The sequence below is a fragment of the Silene latifolia genome, chromosome 1 (genome assembly GCF_048544455.1).
Source record: "Silene latifolia isolate original U9 population chromosome 1, ASM4854445v1, whole genome shotgun sequence".
In the NCBI taxonomy this organism is placed as follows: domain Eukaryota; kingdom Viridiplantae; phylum Streptophyta; class Magnoliopsida; order Caryophyllales; family Caryophyllaceae; genus Silene; species Silene latifolia.
Window position 1 is genome coordinate 3655486 of NC_133526.1, and position 20030 is coordinate 3675515.

The window sequence follows — 20030 nt, forward strand, 5'->3', positions numbered from 1 at the left end:
ATGGAATCTCGAGTTCATAGCTCTTGAGTTGGCGGGGCAAGAGGTCAATGGTTGAAAAACCTTTTAGGCGATATACCATGTGTGGGGGACGGACGGCTAACACCGGTCTCCCCGCACCGTGTGACTCATGCAGCGAAGAATTGGTGTTGCAAAGAACAGTGTCTACAATTCGAAAAAGAGACATATTCGAATAAGACACGCTGCAGTTAAACAACTCCAAAACAATGGAGTGATTGCTTTGGACTATGTGAAGTCCGAAAATAATCTTGCTGATCCCTTTACTAAAGGGCTGACTAGGAGACTAGTCGTTGATACGTCGAGGGGAATGGGGCTTAAGTCCTTAGGTCAAGAGTGAGACTTGACTAAGTCTAAAGCTTCTATTCCTATGACATTGTATGATTCATAGCCTTAATGGTAATGCTTTTGAGACGCACTTGATGAATCATACACCAGGTTGGACTTAGATCCTTAATGACTCATGTGAGAAGTGCTATTGAGGAGCACTTGAGTCACCTACGTAGGTGTAACGATCATTAGACTATGAGAAGTCTTCTGAACACATCTATCGATCTGAGGTAAACGCATAACTCTAAAAGAGCGCGTTGCACTTTCGCGGAACGACCTTAATCTGAAGGTATGATATGTGTTGTGGGGGGTATCGACCGAATCTCAGCTAGGAATTCAAATCGTAAGATATTCTCTCGCTGTAAGTAAGTTGTTTCCTCATTTCACTAAAGTGTCAATTCAAATCGAAAGATATTGATACCTAAGTATCCAATCCTTCCTTTACCCAGGAATTCTTCTTCTTTCACTCTGGCGCCCCTAGTGGGGGATTGTTGGAAATAGGGGCTACTATTTGCATAGTCTTTTTTCCATTTTGTCCCACATTGGTGAGGAATAGTGTTTGTGTTGTGTTTATATATGACCACACTCCTTACCATATCACTAGTGGGTCATGGGAGGCTTTTGTGGAAGCTTTGCGAGGTGCTTAATTCGGCTCCACCACACACAAGTAGCGTGCCGTGCTGAGCCCGAGCCCGAGCCCGGATCCGGATTCGTGATTTGGGATTTGGGATTTGGGATTTGGCAATCGCCTGCGGCGGGCTTTGCCTATCTTTTTGGGCCAGAACCGTTTGTTTTGGACTGGAGTTTGTTGTCAGTGGTGGGAGCCTATATGTCTGATAGTGCAGTTGGTGGAATACTATAGTGCTGCTTTATTTCATTCCACTACTGTGTAAATGCTCCACTAATGCACTACGCTCCAGCTTTCGGCTCCTTTACTAATCTATTTTCTATAAATAGATCATCAATCTTCACTCCAAAACACACAGAACAAACATACTCTCTTCTTCTTCCTCTTCTCTGTTCATTATTTCTGGGTAAAGCAATTTCTGTCGTTCCAAGTCTCACAGTTCCGAGTGGGCGTAACTGAGTGGAGACTGTAGTGTTATCCTTGGGGAACTACCGGCACTAGCTGATCGCCACCACGGTCGTACCGGAATATAGTTTTCAAGGCAGTGGCCATCATACCACGTCACTACTAATCGGGTTATTTCTCTTCCAAATTTCTTGCTTTTCATTGTTACTGCAATTTACGAACAACAAATGATATCAAAACAAATATTTCGGGTCCTCAGCCACCACCGCCCAGGATAGTCCCAATCGCTGCTTTAAATCCTTACCAAGGTCGATGGACTATAAAAGCAAGAGTGACAGCAAAGGGTGAGCTCCGAAACTACAACAATGCACGTGGGGTGGGAAAAGTGTTTTCCTTTGATCTTTTGGACTCTGATAGGGGTGAAATCCAAGTTACTTGCTTTAACGCTATGGTTGATAAGTTTTATGATGCGATTGAAGTAGGGAAGGTGTATCTGATATCTAAAGGATCCATTAAAGCCGCTCAGAAGAAATTCAATCATCTTCCTAATGATCATGAGATCGTATTAGACATCACATCTATGGTGCACCCTTGTCTTGATGATGACAGTAAAATACCGAGACTGCAATTTCATTTCCGCCCTATCAGTGATATTGAGGGTTTAGATATTAAGAGTTTTCTTGATGTGATTGGAGTGGTCACTGCAATCAGTCCCACGGCTACAATTATGAAAAAAGATGGAACGGAAACTCAGAAGAGAAGCCTTCAGTTGAGGGATATGTCCGGCAGAAGTGTCGAGTTCACCATGTGGGGAAATTTCTGCAATTCTGAAGGACAGATGTTGCAAAATTTGTATGATTCTGGTAATTTTCCTGTTTTGGCACTGAAAGCAGTTAAAGTCGTGGAATTTAACGGAAAGTTATTAGGAAGTACTTCATCAAGCCAACTTTTTATCGAACCAGACATTCCAGAGGCTCGGGAGATTAAATTATGGTTTGACCGGGAAGGCAGAAACATGCCTTATGTCTCTATTTCACGAGAGACGACAAGTTTTGGCAAGACTGATGTTCGAAAGATTATATCGCAGATTAAGGATGAGAAGCTGGGAACATCTGAAAAGCCAGATTGGATTACTGTATGTGCCACCCTATCGTCCATGAAAATGGATAACTTCTGTTACACGGCGTGTCCATTACAAACTGGGGATCGTCAGTGCAATAAAAAGGTAGTGAACAACGGAGATGGGAAGTGGCGATGTGATAGATGTGATCAGTCTGTTGATGAGTGTGATTACCGTTATATCCTCCAGTTTCAAATACAAGATCATACCGGCCTGACTTGGGTAACAGCCTTCCAGGAATGTGGTGAAGAGCTTTTGGGCATGTCTGCCAAAGATCTCTTTGATTTGAAATACGTTAAGGAAGACGATGAGGAATTTCAAAAGATTGTTAGGGCCGCCCTCTTCCGTAAATATATTTTCAAGTTGAAAGTCAAGGAAGAGACATTCAATGATGAGAGGCGAGTAAAGTCAACAGTGGTCAAAGCAGAGAAAGTCGATTTTGCTGCTGAATCTAAGTTTCTCTCGGATATCATGCAGAAGCTTACAAATGGTGATTCCGGTCTCCATGCCAAACAAGAGAGTATATCTCCTAATATCGGTACTGGGAGCAGTACTTCAGAATGTTTTAAGTGTCAACAAGTCGGGCATTTTGCAAGGGATTGCCCTGAATTAGCATCAGGAGGTACCTTAGAGTGTTTTAAGTGTCAACAAGTCGGGCATTTTGCAAGGGATTGCCCTGAATTAGCATCAGGAGGTACCTTAGAGTGTTTTAAGTGTCAACAAGTCGGGCATTTTGCAAGGGATTGCCCCGGATTGTCATCTGTCCCTCCTGCTTATGGTCGCAATATTGTTACTCCGGGAAGATATGGCGGTGGTCAGGTGCAAAATGTTGGAGGCTTTTAAATTATCAGGGAATGGGGGCAAGTTTGTACAGTGGTTGGTTGTTTTTTGGTGGATAATAATGCGCCTAGCAATTGTTACCCCGTAATTTGCAAGAGCCATAAAAGCACTGGGGTAATGTTTTTGTTATTGTTGTATTAAGTGTGTCACTTTGATTAAAACTCCTTGATCTGAAGTTATTACAAGTATCCGAGTTTTAACAAAACTTGACAATGTCGAGTTAAACTAAACTAAACCGACGACGTTGACACTCTACTAGGCTACATATAAGATCTTCTTGATCAATAAATAATATTAGTAGTTTGAATCCCGTGTTAGCAGGATTTGTTTTTGACGGCTTCCTAGCTCCTGCGTTCTGTAAATACTTGTTTAAAATGCAATTTTATAGCCATTTTTTTAGAGAATGTAACTATTTAATATACAAAATGTTATCAGTAGAGAAGTCACTTTTTACCCTGAAAATAATTGTAAAAAATAATGGTAATATTTTATCAGAAAATAACATTATTTTATTGTAAAATGACAACATGTTACCCGTCTTATTTCAGACGAGAAACTGCCGTCTGAAGCAAGACGCGCTGAGGATTTGCAGCGTGGCTATTTGAGTTACAGTTAGTCTTGCTGAAGACGGGTCGGAGCAAGTGACGGGTAATGCCACTCACAAAACGGATAGGGGGGGACAAGGTGGGGGCACCCCCATGTGCTTCCCTCTCTCCTCTATTTGGGTCATTTGTGAGAGGAAATGGTATCCGTCACTCCAAAGTGACGGATACGTGCCGTCTTCAATGAGATTTTGTGTTTGAGTTAACAGATTATTTTGCTTGTGACCATCACAAGATTGTGACATCTCACAGCTCTCCTCCCACTTGTCTTTCCACTTCCTTTTTGTGAGAGATCATAAACTTGTGACGAAATAGTGTTGTCACAAATGAGAATTTGTGGTGAGCTAATTGTAAACTGAAGGGACCGCGGTACATTACATGTAGCAGCGGAAGATAGAAATGCGGTCCTCCTGAGACCTATTGCATTTAAAAACTTGTAAAACTGAGTAAAGGGACACATACTTTATGTGTAGACAATAAATTGGTCTAACCCCGAAAATACGGAGTCTCTAGTGTATCCACACCGGTAGATAGACTAACGTTCTCAACCCTTGAGACGATCTCGGAATAATAGAGAAACACTTTCTCACTTTTATTGTAAGTATGAGAGTAGACGGGATCGGAACTCTTTCCGATTGTCCTTGCGTGTCACTAAATGGCAACGGCTTCTTGCTATTTATAGTGCAGTCCGTCTTATTATAGACGGACACTATCCATCTATAGCTATAGACGGATATTGTCCCTCTCACAAATTAAAGTGGGTTGTGCAAGTAGGGGTATCCATTTTCCACCCACTTGCACTACCCACTTTAATTTGTGAGAGGGACACTATCCGTCTATAGCTATAGACGGATAGTGTCCGTCTATAATAAGAATTTGTGTTTATAGTGTAAGAATGCTTGGTCATTAAGTTTCTTCACATGAAAAACTTTGCTAAGCAATCAACAATGAAAAGCCACGTAGCAAAGCTTTGATAAACATTGATTCAATCATGTTTATCAAAAAGGACGTGTAAATCAGCTTAATGTCAATCTGATTCGTTTCGATCCGTCTCTCATACAAACGTCTTTTCGATATTAACTATATTTCCGTGTTAGCGGACAATATAAAAATATGTCGTCGAGATTATTTAATTAATTATCTCATAATAAATTAAATAACCGTAAACGTTAAATATCGACCGTAAGTGTGTGACCACATAGGTTCATCGCTAAACCGGTAATAATTAATCTCATTAACTATTAATCGAGGTTGGCGTCTAACAACATTCCCCGACGGCCGGATAGCATGAATACCAATATTCACTGTACTCGAACCCTGTAAAGGACAATGTATTTATTTCCCTCCGTCGTTCCAACTCCGGATCGTCCTAGGGTATGGTTTGACTGTCAAACCCCACTAGACGACCATTATGTTACATGTCTATCATTATTGGTCAGGAATGACTTTAAGAAACTCCTTTCTTAAATCATTCGTCTACCCTGGCCAAGGTTTTTATATGACCAATAAGATTAATGACAACATAGAGTTCAAACTCATTACCTTGAGCTGACGGATTCCATTTTGACTCACCACTAATTACATAGGTACTTAAATTATAACCAATGACCATTCAACTAGCATTTTTACACACTAGGTGTCCGGTATCTAAGTACAATAAGTAGTCTATTAACTACAATGATGATCTCGGGTCAAAGGATAAAATATACAATTACTCCTTAAGAGAATTTCCACATTGACAAAGGCATGGGTAATAATAACCATTTGGGAAATCTCACTGTTGATCACGTTCAATAATCATATCTCCATATGCATTATCTATATTATAACTTAATGAATGAGATCCATTAATACTCATCCTATGAGTACCGTTATCAATATATTGGTCTATCCGGATGATCATAGTCCCATTCTGATAATGACTATGATATTTTAGAAAGGGTTTTTTATCAAACACAACATTTTGGCTAGAGTTTAACTACTTGCAATAGGATGACTTGTAGTCGATGTTCGAGATAGTAAACAAGGCCAATTTGAGGTTTTCTTAGACTCGTTGGAAAGGTAGGAGTACAAATTTTTCAGGGATTATCAACACGGTGGTGATAGGTAGCCTTATGTGGGGTCTATTGGTGTGTTAAGTAAAGCTGATCAAAGATGGTTGCTCTAAATCTAGGTTTACAACGGGTGCTCGGGGGGTTTCTTGTGAATGTTTTAATGGGGTTATGATGCTTTATTTAGTTTGAAATTTGGTATGTAGGTAGAGGGGAGTGCAATGTAGGTTGTAGTTGTGTTGTTTGTGGTGGTTGTTGGTTGCAAGGGGTGGTTCGAGAGGAGTAAATTTGCAACTCACTGAAATCCAACTCCCGTATGAAATTCACATGAATTGACAAAAACATGTTTGGTTGTCTTGAAGGAGTTTGTTTTTTCCCATGAATTAAACTCCCCCATATTGTTTGGTTGAAATGTGTCAATTCACCTGATTTTAATCTCTAATTACCAATATATCCCTTCGTAATATTAGTAACACATAATCTCTCTTTTTAAAAGGGGCAAATGAGTAAATTTAATTAGGAAATGATGTAGGAGTTTCCAATGACCAAGGAGGGGGTGGGTAATTAAACTCCCCCATTATGTTGGAATTGGAAACTCCAAGGGAGTTCTAAACTCCACTATTTTACAAGAAAATGGGCAACCAAACAAGCTTTAAAAAACACAATTCATGGGATTATGAAATTCCCATGAATTAGCAAGGTAACCAAACGAGGTCTTATTTTAAATTTCTCTGATTTGTTTTTACCTCCAATTTACTCCGAAAAGGTGTCGACTGATGTCACAGAGTATTGTGCAAAGTTATTTACAGGATTTGTTTAGGAAAGTTACTATGTTAGATAAATGAACCATGTATTCCTAAATTTGGAGCGTTTGGGATAAGTTCATTGCATGTTATGTAGTTTTGCGTGAGATATTTCAGATCGAGTAATGGTTGGATGTAATTAATTTGAGTTTCGAGTTATACAAATTCGAGTCAATTACAAATCTCAGATCAACATTGTGAAAATCGCTCGGACCAGGATCAGTAAGTCAACATTTAACGATCGCGTATAAAATATTTCGTAGAAGGTAAAACTTAAAACCCTTTATACACCAAAGAGTACAAAGAATTACTCTCATTGGCCGCCAATTAAATTATGAACAACATTAATTTATCTTCTTGCAGTAGGTCTCCCTTGCGACGGGTCGGATATTGCGTCGGGTAATATGTGAGTGGAAATGGGTAGAGGGGACAAGGTGGGTACCCACCCCATGTGCTTTGTCTCTCACCCTTATGGGTTTTTTGTGAGACGATATGGTATCCGTCGCAAGTTTGCGACAGATACCCTCCGTCATAAGGGAGATTTTGTGATCTTCTTGTTACGTGACTGGAATTCAAGGGTGAAACTTTATACGGAATACATAGTACATTTTATTAGCCTAGATCAGTTTTATTAGATACAAAGTATGTGATATTGTGATTCAATAAGTCTCTTACATGCAGGATATATTCGATTATTAAATCGTCACAAGTTTGTGATAAGCGCGTGGGTAGATAAGGCAATTAAATTAAAATGCATAGAGATTCGTAAATGATTTATTTTTATCTATTTATACAACTTTTATTTAAACCGTCACGACTCACCAGCTTGTGACGGATATTATACGTCAATGAATTACGTCAATGAATTTGTGATTATGAGAAGCACAATGACACGAAGTCACGAAGACAAGCAATAACCCATATCCTAGTATCCACCTACCCACGATTTAAGAAGATTTGCAACAAGTACAGGGTGTAAACGTGGGACCCACCACATACACGTCAGTTTCTTCATTCTCAAAAAGTGTACCCTACAAGTTTCCAGTTTCCACTACTCTTCAAACACTGTATATATCTTCCCCCATACTTTCCCTCCAAACTCTCACTTTCGATTATTGTATAAAACCGTCTTATAAATCTATGCCCGATTTCAATAATTTGTACTGTATTGTAATCGCTTTTCCCTCCTCCTCTAAAAGCTTCACTCAAGAAACAATAACGAGCGCAATTATTATATAAGACCGTCTTATAATCCGAGACTGTTTTTATAATTAACGTTCCCTCTTCCCTCTCTCATTTTAAATACTCCAATACACACACGCACAAACTCAATTTCACTTTCCCGCTCTCCTCCTAAAATAAAAAAAATCCCCAATTATTAGGGTTTATTATTATTATCATCATCAAATCAATGGAGACGGTAGGCTTAACGGAAGGAGCAATCGCCACCATATGCACCGCCGAAGGCACCGCCACCGCCGACTTGCAACCGGTGGTTCAGGTGACGGATATTCGATTGGTGAACACAAAAAATACGATGAGTAACACCGAAAGATACCGGCTTTTGTTATCAGATGGGGTTCACTCGCAGCAAGGTATGCTTGCAACGCAGAAGAATGCTTTGGTCAAGAATGGTGAATTGCAGAAGGGTTCGATTGTCCAGCTTTATGAGTTCATTTGTAATAATATTCAGAATCGCAAGTTCGTCTCTTTCTTTTCTTTTTTCGCTCTTGAAATCTTGGAGTTTTTGATAAGTTATTGATTTGTGTGTTTTATTGCTATTATTTCCTCCGTCTCAGTTAATAGTTATTTCCTCCGTCTCAGAATCGCAGTTAGTCGGGGGAGAGGGGGAGGGTGGATTTACAGAGGGATATTATTGCTATTATTTTCTCCGTCTCAGTTAATAGTTTATTTCTTGTGTGTAAAATGAATTTAACGTAATTTATTGAATGGGACGGAGAAAGTATAAGGTAAATTAGAAAAAAAGATCCATAATTTTTAGATTTCAGATTTTTGAGTTTGAATTTAAGTTTGAATTTAAGTTTGTGTGTTTTATATGAGTTAAATTGATCATTTTTAGTAGCGGTTAGAGAAACTTAGTTCTGCATTGGGCTAGATTAGTTGTATTAAAAAGATGGAACGTTTGTCAACTATTATTCGCAGTAGCGGTTGTACTGCTTAGATTGGAATTTGTTTGGGAAGAAAGAAGAAAGATGAATATTATAGGGAAAAGATTGTATTTTTTGACATTAGTGATATGCTTCTGGTAGCCCGTTTCTCGAGCCATTGATTAGTTGGTGTGTGTGTGTATAATCAATTCAACCTAAATAAAAAGTTCGAAAATTTTAAGTAAAGATTTCAGATTTTTGAGTTTGAATTTTAGTTTGTGTGTTTTATTTGGGTTGAATTGAATATTTTAGTAGCGGTTATAGAGACCTAGTAGTGCACTGGGCTAGCTTTGTTGTATTAAAAAGATCGAAAGATTGTAAAATGATTATTTGCAGTGGTGGTTGTAAAGCTTAGATTGGAATTTGTGGGGGCGGATTAGTAATGCAACGACTAGCTTAGGAAGAAAGATGGAAAATTTAAGGAAAAGAATGTATTTTTTGGCCTTGGTGATGTGCTCCTTCTAGCCCGTTACTTGGGCCAGTGATTAGTAGGGTAGTTTGGTTATTTGGGTGATGAATTTGGATTGTGACATGTGGGTTCTGTAATAGAGAAAGAAGACGGATACTTGAATGGGGGTCCTTTATGCAAAAAACTAGGTGGTAACTAACAGAATTGTCCCGATAAAAACTGGTTCTAGTAACTTATATACTCTATAAGTTATGGTATATGCATAGCATTATAGGGATTTGTAGTTTAACATTTTGATTTGTAGTTTAACATGTGAAACCGTTTACATAAGACATAGAATTATTGTAAATGTGATGGCAAAATAACGAGCGAGAGTTTACCCAGTGCTACTATTGGGGGGTTATTTTGTACAAGTACAACAATAGCAAGTTTGGTTTCAAAATAATTTGAGGCGACTTTGTCAATGTTTATAAGGAATCCTTGCTAACTTTTATCTAATTTGAAAGGTTATGTTTGGGACAATGATTTCTCAAATTGTTTATGTTGATAATTTTCATTGACTATATCAAGTAAGGATTTTGCTATAGAAGGAAAGAAGGGTATTTTTGGAGGCCAAAGATGTGTACTTTGCTTACGAATTAGTGAGAGTTTGAGACACTGAAAATGTTTAGCCCCGGGTCTCCCTCCAAATGCCGTTGTAGTGAGGTTTTTAACTGCTTTATGTTTACAATGTGTTTTAAAGAGGACAAAAAAGTAAGTTAGCTTCCATTGAGTTTGGACACTCTTTTTTACTAGAAACACCTTAGATCACTTGTTGGCTTGGTGGTCGAATTTAAAAATTCAGTCACACTTGTACTAAACTGTTTTACAAGAACTTCGCCTATCAGCCACATATAAAGGATTTATACTGAACTTCTACTGGAATAATGTCATTCTTCATTAACCCCCAAGAGATGTTATCTTAGGGCTGATTAGTCTTGCATATGAGCATTCTCAACATATCAGCTAAAACCCATTGTCTTATTATTTAGATCGTGTGAAACCCCAAATGAATCGGATATCGTCTGCAGCTTGCATATAACATACTCGTACTATTTGTATGTGATAACTTTGATTTATGATATAGGAATACATCCATATCAGCTTATTGTTATGACTGTCTATTTTGTTCTTTAGTATAGTTGGACTGTATGATACATGGTCTATCTATTGTCGAGTCTTCACTGAGCTCTCTTCCCATGTTTGCTGCCCAAATTCTTCCAGGATCATAATTATCACCCAATTGGAAGTGCTTCAACAGATATGCCCCGTGATAGGAGATCCAAAGCAGTACCCTCAACCCGGTGCTTCAGTGTCATCATCAGTAGGCCAAGCAGCAATGAATCATGCACACGTACAACCTGGGAATTCTCATGCAGCTGTTCCTGGCCCTACTTATTTGGAAAGTGAATCAGGTAGATTCCCGCAACCCAAGCTGGAATCTGGTGCTCAAATGCAGTATCCTCCACGCGGTGCTTCCGTGTCACCATCTGTAGGCAAAGCAGAAGTGAATCATGCACATATTCAACCTGGGAATTCTCATGCAGCTGTTCCGGGCCCTACTTACTTGGAAAGTGAATCAGGGAGGTTCCCGCAACCCAAGCTGGAATCTGGTGCTCAAATGCAGTATCCTCCACGCGGTGCTTCCGTGTCACCAACTGTAGGCAAAGCAGAAGTGAATCATGCACATGTTCAACCTGGGAATTCTCATGCAGCTGTTCCTGGCCCTACTTACTTGGAAAGTGAATCAGGGAGGTTACCACAACCCAAACCGGAATCTGGTGCTCAAATGCAATCTAATGGTAGGCCTTCTACAGTTAAGGAAGAACGAGGTCGTTATGCTGTAAATAACGGTCCTCCCGTGTGCCACGAATCACAATCTTCTGCTGGCGTTTCAGGAAATGCTGTCGGTAGTGGTACATATGGCGTGCTCAATGATGTCAAAACAAATATTTCAGGTGCTCCTTCAAGTAATTATACACGTCCTCAGCAACCCATGTATCGGCAACAACCATCTATGTACATGAATAGAGGTCCTGTTGCTAAGAATGAAGCTCCACCCAGGATTGTCCCAATTGCTGCTTTAAATCCTTTCCAAGGTCGATGGACTATAAAAGCAAGAGTGACAGCAAAGGGTGAGCTCCGACACTACAACAATGCACGTGGGGAAGGGAAAGTGTTTTCTTTTGATCTTTTGGATTCTGATGGAGGTGAAATCCGAGTTACTTGCTTCAACGCTGTGGTTGATCAGTTTCATGATGTGATTGAAGTAGGGAAGGTGTATCTGATATCTAAAGGATCCCTTAAACCTGCTCAGAAGACCTTCAATCATCTTCCCAATGATCATGAGATCCTATTAGACACCACATCTATGGTGCAGCCTTGTCATGATGATGACAATAAAATTCCGAGACTGCAATTTCATTTCCACCCAATCAGTGATATTGAGGGTTTAGAAAATAATAGTTTTCTTGATGTGATTGGAGTGGTCACTTCAATCAGTCCCACGGCTACAATTATGAAAAAAAATGGAACAGAAACTCAGAAGAGAAGCCTTCAGTTGAGGGATAAGTCCGGCAGAAGTGTTGAGTTCACCATGTGGGGAAATTTCTGCAATTCTGAAGGACAAATATTGCAAAATTTGTGTGATTCTGGTAATTTTCCTGTTTTGGCACTGAAAGCAGTTAGAGTCTCGGAATTTAACGGGAAGGCACTGGGAAGTATTTCATCAAGTCAAATTTATATTGAACCAGACAATCCAGAGGCTCGAGAGCTTAAATTATGGTTTAACCGGGAAGGCAGAAACATGCCTTATGTCTCTATCTCTAGAGAGACGACAAGTTTCGGTAAGACCGATGTTCGAAAGACTGTATCACAGATTAAGGATGAGAAGCTGGGAACATCTGAAAAGCCAGATTGGATTACTGTATGTGCCACCCTATCATTCATGAAAATGGATAACTTCTGTTACCCGGCGTGCCCATTACAAATTGGCGATCGTCAGTGCAATAAAAAGGTATTGAACAACGGAGATGGGAAGTGGCGATGTGATAGATGTGATCAGTCTGTTGATGAGTGTGACTACCGTTATATCCTCCAATTTCAAATACAAGATCATACTGGCCTGACTTGGGCGACAGCCTTCCAGGAATCTGGTGAAGAGCTTTTGGGCATGTCTGCCAAAGATCTCTTTGATTTGAAATACGACAAGGGAGACGATGAGGCATTTCAAGAGACTGTTAGGGCTGCCCTATTCCGTAAATATATTTTCAAGTTGAAAGTCAAGGAAGAGACATACAATGATGAGCCGCGAGTAAAGTCAACAGTGGTCAAAGTAGAGAAAGTCAATTTTGCTACCGAATCTAAGTTTCTCTCAGATATGATGCAGAAGCTTACAAATGGTGATTCGGGTCTCCATGCCAAACAAGAGAGTATATCTCCTAATATCGGTACCGACGTTGGAATGACCCCTAGTTCTTCCAGCGGGATAGAAATGGGTGGATTCAATAGCACTACAAGCCAATACGGAAATCAGTACAATGGTGGATATGGTGGGGCCAGTGCATCAGGCTTGTCGGCAACCTGCACGAGTTGTGGTGGTACTGGCCATAGTTCAGCAAATTGCCCTAGTATCATCAACGGTCCAGGGCAACCATCGGGAAACATGGTGAATCGAGCATTTTCAGGAGGCAACACTGGGAGCAGTACTTCACAGTGTTTTAAGTGTCAACAAGTCGGGCATTTTGCAAGGGATTGCCCCGGAGTGGCGTCTGGAGGTAACACTGGGAGCAGTACCTTAGAGTGTTTTAAGTGTCAACAAGTCGGGCATTTTGCAAGGGATTGCCCCGGAGTGGCATCAGGAGGTAACACTGGGAGCAGTACCTTAAATTGTTTTAAGTGTCAACAAGTCGGGCATTTTGCAAGGGATTGCCCCGGATTGTCATCTGTCCCTCCCGCTTATGGTCGCAATAGTGTTACTCCGGGAAGATATGGCGGTGTTCAAGTGCAAAATGTTGGAGGCTTTTAAATTATCAGGGAATGGGGGCAAGTTTGTACAGTGGTTGGTTGAGTTTTGGTAGATAATAACGCGCCTAGCAAGTCTCGTGCTCTCTAATAAACTGATGCTTAGCCCCTAAGCTCTTGGGGAGTTGAGCAGCACAGAAAATGGCCTTCGTCTTCTCCCCCTGTAATTTAGTCGGAAGTACTATTTTCGTAGTAATTTTCCCTATGTCGTAGCTCATGCATATTAGCATCTGTAACTTAGTACACTTTTTTTCCTGTGTCGCAATAATTGTTTTCTTTGCATTAGCTCTTGCAGCTTCTCTATTTGATGGTTGTTTTCACATTGAATTTAATTTGCATGTCGAAATTGTGATTTGAGCATTGTTTTGTGAATGGTGATACAGCAATCGTTGTTAAGATGCTTTTTAGAGAAAGTAACCAGCCTTGGTCCTTATGCAGGCCTTGCAGGAGCAGGTACACCTAGTTAAAATGTTTATGTTAGGTGTGGTCCGATATAGGTCTGGTTACTGTCGTTTTACGTATTTTTGTTTCTAGACTTGGCTATTTTGGGTTTCGGTAAGTTTTGCTTTGCCTGTTTGGGTTTGGATTGAGTCAGAGATTTTGGGTTGCATCATTCGGGTTTGATTGTTTGTCTAACTCCTTCGTTTAGTTGTGTTCTTGGCTTTTACAATGAAAAATATCATTTGGATTATAGAATATATTAGGTCTGTAACTCTGTATCTGTTATCTTTGATTGAAACTCCTTAATCTGAATTTATTAAAAGTGTCGGAGTTTTAACAAAATTTGACAGCGTTGAGTTTTAACTGAACTAAACAGATCTTGTTAAAAAATACAGAGTAGTATTATTAGTCCAAATCCAATGTTACAGAGGCATAGCGGTTCGACTGTTTCTGGTATATATGCTTAGCTAGAGTTAACATAGTTTCAATTCCAAATTAGAGCTGATCATATGGCCCAGGCCCGCTAGCCCGACCCGGCCCAGCCCAATTTTTCTCCGGGCTTGGGCCTTGATTTTAGGCCCGAAAAGCCCATGGCCCGAAGCCCATGGCCCGATTCAATATAATAGGGCCGGGTTTGGGCCGCCTTTACGGCCCGAATTTTGGCCCGGCCCGACCCGAACATATGCAAAATTTACGAATATGTACAATTGAAGAATATTAATAAGCATTTAGTAAAATAATTAACCAACTAATTGTTGTATTGTAAATAAGCCGTAGTCACTTGTTTACATGTATTAGTTTGATAAGGCTTAGTATTTTCCGTTAGCAGTATTTATATTATAAAAAATGAGCTAATGATTTTGTATTACACTAGTGCCGATAAATTGTTTACCATTATCGGCTTGCTAAGTCAATGTTTTTGAGCCTAAAGAACAACAAATATCAAATCAATTACAAAACTAAAATAACATACATGAGTGAGCACCGCACTAAAATATATTATTACACTATTAAAAATTGTGCATTTAGTTTTTATGAGTCACCTCAAGCGGTTCATAAAAGCTACATTAGGTTACTACTTTTTAATTGACAATAGTCGAAAAAAATCACATAATTCTATACGAAAATTTTGATAATAAATACACAAAGTATCTAACTTCATAATGTAGATTTCTAAACTTATTTCAAGAGGAAAAATATTTAGCCCGAATTGGCCCGAATCGGCCCGAAGCCCGCTTTATGCCCGCACGGGCCGGGTTTGGGCCAATAAAAATAGGCCCGCGCTTGTAGCCCGGCCCGGCCCGACACGCACACATGGGCTTAATTTAATGCTTGGACCCGGCCCAAACCCGGCCCGGCCCGGCCCATGATCACCTCTATTCCAAATCAGTCTTATTACTCCCTCCGTCCCATTCATTTATTTACCTTTTTTATTCTTTGTAATAAGTATTTTAATCAAAGGTAAACGAATGATTTGGAGTTTTTGGACGGAGAGAGTACATCTCAACAATACACATCCACTTATTATTAAAAACAAATATTAGTTGCAGAAGAGTCTGCCTTGTTGCCCTTACTAGGAAGTGTTTCCAGCATCATCTGCTGGCCACAGCTACTGTTAGTAATGCCTTCAACACGGCCCGAGTCATACCTCGCCAAATCATCGTCAATCACTTCTTCTAGAACTGTCACCGGTTTTACATTAATTGCTTGTAGCCTGATTCGTTCAGCCCTTGAGCCGATTACTTGGCCTAGAATAGATGCACCAATGGTTAAGGCCATAGCGGTCTTAGGCATCAGAACGGCTTTCCTAAGCATGGCTATAAAGGGTACAGCTGCATGAACCGCTATGAACCAGGACAACGAGAATTTCTGAGTATGTTCTCTCCATATTCCTAGAGGTATGTTAGCCGCCATTCCCATGGCCGCAATGGCAAGCATCTTGGCAGGTAATGGTTGTGGTCGGAGATTCTTAACCATGGCAGTTTTTGCAAGAGCCGCCCGAGCAGCAACAATAGCTGGAGGGCAACGAAGCTTCATCCCAGCTGGCGGCTGAAGAGCCTTAGCAACAAGTGGAAGCACATTGCTTACAGCCCTGTAAGATTTCGCAATTGGACAGTTTCCGGTGTGAAGCCACTCGCTGCCGTATGCTTCATGTCCTGATGTTCCGCCCTGAAAGAGAAGAAACATGTACTCGAGTCGCATTATTATCACCACCTATTTTTTGAGTAAGGCCATCTTATAGTCACTGGCGGAGCCGTGATTTTAAGTCAGCGGGGGCGGAAGGGTAATATTATAAGGGGATCTTGAAAAAATTCGAAAATTTTAACTAAAAATTTCGAAATTTTCAAACGCCAGCGGGGACGAGTCCCCCCGCTCCACCACTGCTTATAGTAGAAATAATGTACAACGTATTTTGAAAGGCGAGTGCATTTTACCTGAGAACTAGGTTTCCCTGAAGAATCGGATTTTTGCTTTTGCTTCTTTAGTTTGTCATTGAAGAAATTGAAACCAAAGGGACCTCCAAGTCCAAATGTAGACAAACTAATTGTTGCTGCTTTCCCAGCTAACGGATCGAATTTCGGAGAAGTGTAGGGCTTCAGATTATCATCACTGTGACGGCCGGACTTTCCTGATAGAGGGACCACTCCATCCTTCCCATGGAAAAGCTTGAATGCCAAATCGAAGTTCGGACTATCCTCAAAGATAGGACCTTTGGTTCCAGTATCCTGAATTACAATAAAAACAGTTAACAATTTCTAATCCGGTGACATAAAATTAACATGCAGTTGAAAATAGCCAAGATATGAGCAGTCCGGGACTCACAGTTCTTGGAAGCGGAAGATTGGGGGCCGAGAAAGACAAGTTGGTCGGTTTGTTAATGTTCCTTAAGAAAGGGCATTGCAGGAAATCTTGGTCATCAGAGAGGCACTGAAATGCATCTTCTTTCATTTTGTTCAGAAAAAATTCCATTGAAAACTCTTACTGCAGTCACACCAATTCTGCTTTTATTCTGTACCCGTTTGTATGAATATAATCAAATTAGCAATCTTAAATTTTTAATACTAATTGAGAAATACAACATGAAATTACGTGTTTTATACATACAGGAGTCTCGTGTAAGTTCTTTTAATTCCAACTCAGGAATACAATACAATACTCCTTTCCATTTTTCCTGATAACTAGTTTCTTAACAGAAGACCAGGAGATGCTATTATCGTCTCTTGAACAAAAAACAGACTTATAAAACTTGCGCAAAAACAGACTTATTATTATCGTCTCTTGAACAAAAACAGACTTATTAGCAACTTTGGCACTGTCTCCATGATATTCTGATTATAATCGACAAATTCGACACATTTTGGGTTCGGAATAGGAAATCATATAAGTGGTCACCAGTACACAACCATACATCCTGGAAAAATATAATTCCATACATTTTTCAGCTCCTCTTTTAACATTAATATTTGACGTTTCGACATTTTCACACATTTAAGAGATACCCTTTCACTCGCTACCACTTTCCATCGTCTCAGACTCTTAGTGGCGAAGCCAGGATTTTAGACCAGCGGGGCGCGAAGTGGTTATACTATAAGGCAACCTCGAAAAAATCCGAAAATTTTAAATAAAAATTTCGAAATTTTCAAATGTCAGCGGGATGCCCCTGCTACCCTCGCTCCACCACTGCATAGTCTAAATCTAAGTTACATCCTTATAAATCCTAACCTGATTAGCCAAAAGACCACGTAACGCGTAAACAATTTTTTTAACACGACCCGAAAAATCAACCCTAGTATAAAACATGTTGAATAACCCTAATAAATATTTAGGTCCTCTATTTCATTCGATTGTATATAATTTTTAAAAAAACGCGAAGGAATGATCAAAACATATAGAATCAAATGAAACACGATAACAGAAAACAAATAGTTACAAATAAGAATAAGAATATAAATAATTGAATGAATCATGAAATCATTCATACCTGAAGAAGAGAAAGGGGGGAGTAGTTGGAAAATTGGCAGCACAAGAGGAACGAACGTCTACGTGTGGAGAACACGGACAATTGTGACAAAGAGGTTCTCCTAACTCGTGGTTCTCTCTATCCCCCACACATACTTCTGGCCCCACATAATTTGGAGGATTTCTTTCCGTTTTTTCAACAAATCCAAATGGTCCTAGAAGACCATTATCCCGTCTCGATTATTTGTTTAACTTTAATATTACTGTTATATTTCCATTAGGAAAAAAATGATTGGAGGGGAAAAGAAATCTTGTTTTTATTTTTATAAAGTGATCCACAAGAGCAATATTTTGTTGATGGGACCCTCCTGACTTTACCAGTTAAGTTGATTGAACACAAATTCTTATCTACGATCATTGTTAATTAGAATTGGTTGTCTTATGTCTGGCCCGGACCCTGGCTGTCCGGGGTTGGGTAGGGGCATGCCAGAGCCAGACTATGTTTTTTTACTTTGCTTTTTAATGGGCTTGGAGATTTAGAACTAGACCAATCCGGATTTTGGGGGTGGGTTGGGCCGTCTGGGCCTGGGCATGAGGAGGCCCAAGTGGCGTCTGTGCAGATGGCCAGTTCTAGTTGTAAGTATGGACTAGATCATATGGGCTTAGCCCAATGGGTTTTACACAAGTCTAATAACAATGACCCAACGTACAAGCTTGTAGATAGCCCCGGATACACTTAATTGGACTATATTCATGAAAATTTCTTGTTCCACTCGGAGGATTGTACTTCTTACGTTTAAGCCAATATAATATTTTATTTGATGGATTGTCCTTAGGTATAAAGAGGACGGTTTTCACGGAGGATACGGGAATTTTCCGATACTCATATAATAACACAAATTCCACTAAAGCAACTTATATAACTAAAGCTTGTATGCATCGATCTCTGTTTCAAGTTCCGATCAAAATATCTTTTTTTTTTTTTTGACAATAGGCAAGAGTGATTTTACAGATTAATGGCTCTTTGTGCTAGCATATGAGCCATTTTATTACGCTTCCTAGGAATAAAACAGAAAGAGATACAATGAAATAAACAACATAAATAAAGGATATCAGCAACAAGGAGTCTAGTGTTCAGACTTGGCTTGGCGAGGTCCAGAATTTGAGAAAGAAGTCGCAAAACAATGTAATAGATGACGACATGAAGAATTTTCTCCTTAGAAGCCCATTTAAGGGCCTCCAAAATAGCAAGAGACTTCCGCTGATCCGGAGAAAGAGAGGGCAACCCTTGCTTATAAAAAGATTGAGAACTGCCATTCTGGTATTTAACGCACCATCCAAGTCCCGTTCTTTTATCATCCCTCCAAGCGGCATCTACAAAGATACAAGTCTGGTCACATCTGTAGGCAGAACCGTAAAGCTTACACCTATTTCCAGATTGGATGAACTTTAGGGAGTTGCTCAAATCATCATTCCTAGCGGGATAATCAAACGACCTAGAAGGAATAATCTTAGCATTCAAAATACGGGCCACAGCTTCTTCATAGATAAGAATAGCCCCTGTTAAGGATATCGAATTGTCCCCCAACGCCGCATTAGTCCTTGTACTCCAAATAACCCAGATGCAACAAAGGAAGGAAATAATCAAATCATCCGGGTTACTTATCTTATGGATGAAAGAAATCCAACTGATTATCTTTGTTTCAATCATTTGCTTTCCTTTGATTAAAACATCACGTCACTCACAATAACAATTAAAAAAAGGCAAACAAAGATTGGGACAAAGACGGTAATACTACCTCTGTCTCGATCATTTGTTGTCCTTTTCCATATTGGGGTGTCTCAGTCAATTTTTGTCCTTTTTATTTTAAGAATGAATTTGATGAGCAATAATTTGATCATTCACACTCAATTTAGTCCACTTGTCTTTTAGTAATTGACCCCCTCCTCTTTCCTTGATCTTTGTGCCAAAATTAAAAAACAACAATTGACCAGAACAGAGAGAGTACGAGACTAATAAACCATCTCTTATTAAGTTCATGTCTTTTAGTAGTGGAGCGAGGGGCTAAGAGAAGGGGCGAGGCACCCACCCTTAGTGAAAGATAAAAATAAAAATATAAAAATAAAAATAAACACACTTTTTTTTAGGGTAAAGTGCGAGATCATTATTGATCAAAGGCGGATACAAACAAAGCC

General features: G+C 39.7%; 3 protein-coding genes across 4 annotated transcripts; 2 read left to right on the top strand and 1 right to left on the bottom strand.

Moving 5' to 3' along the window:
- Positions 1 to 1625: 1625 nt before the first annotated feature.
- On the top strand, positions 1626 to 3406 carry LOC141640834 (replication protein A 70 kDa DNA-binding subunit C-like; the record flags this gene model as incomplete). Its single annotated transcript, XM_074449532.1, has 1 exon — positions 1626 to 3406. A coding segment is annotated over one exon (1716 nt), but the record flags the coding sequence as incomplete, so codon positions are not given.
- Positions 3407 to 7844: 4438 nt separating this feature from the next.
- LOC141593406 (replication protein A 70 kDa DNA-binding subunit A-like) lies at positions 7845 to 13760 on the top strand. Of its 2 annotated transcripts, XM_074414150.1 has the most exons (3): positions 7845 to 8495; positions 10635 to 13124; positions 13211 to 13760. In XM_074414150.1, exons 1-3 carry the CDS (start codon positions 8206 to 8208, stop codon positions 13218 to 13220), a joined length of 2790 nt encoding a protein of 929 aa, XP_074270251.1. In that variant the 5' UTR covers positions 7845 to 8205; the 3' UTR covers positions 13221 to 13760. The 2 variants fall into 2 exon arrangements, with proteins under 2 accessions (XP_074270251.1, XP_074270250.1); XM_074414149.1 differs by having other exon boundaries at positions 7848 to 8495; positions 10635 to 13760.
- A 1488-nt stretch (positions 13761 to 15248) lies between these two features.
- LOC141593432 (uncharacterized) lies at positions 15249 to 18000 on the bottom strand. The gene is made up of 4 exons (XM_074414151.1): positions 17857 to 18000; positions 16698 to 16884; positions 16310 to 16600; positions 15249 to 16043 (listed from the first exon to the last, which is right to left on the bottom strand). The coding sequence occupies exons 2-4, from the start codon at positions 16842 to 16844 to the stop codon at positions 15402 to 15404; spliced, it is 1080 nt and encodes a 359-aa protein (XP_074270252.1). The 5' UTR covers positions 16845 to 16884; positions 17857 to 18000; the 3' UTR covers positions 15249 to 15401.
- Between the last annotated feature and the right edge of the window lie 2030 nt (positions 18001 to 20030).

Excerpts from the sequence above, each read along its gene's own strand:
- LOC141593406 (XM_074414149.1), top strand. The coding sequence starts at position 8,206 with ATGGAGACGGTAGGCTTAACGGAAGGAGCAATCGCCACCATATGCACC. Across the intron at positions 8,496-10,634 it reads AATAATATTCAGAATCGCAA|GATCATAATTATCACCCAAT; the intron begins GTTCGTCTCTTT and ends AAATTCTTCCAG.
- LOC141593432 (XM_074414151.1), bottom strand. The coding sequence starts at position 16,844 with ATGGAATTTTTTCTGAACAAAATGAAAGAAGATGCATTTCAGTGCCTC. Across the intron at positions 16,601-16,697 it reads ATCTTCCGCTTCCAAGAACT|GATACTGGAACCAAAGGTCC; the intron begins GTGAGTCCCGGA and ends ATTGTAATTCAG. Across the intron at positions 16,044-16,309 it reads CAGGGAAACCTAGTTCTCAG|GGCGGAACATCAGGACATGA; the intron begins GTAAAATGCACT and ends CTTCTCTTTCAG.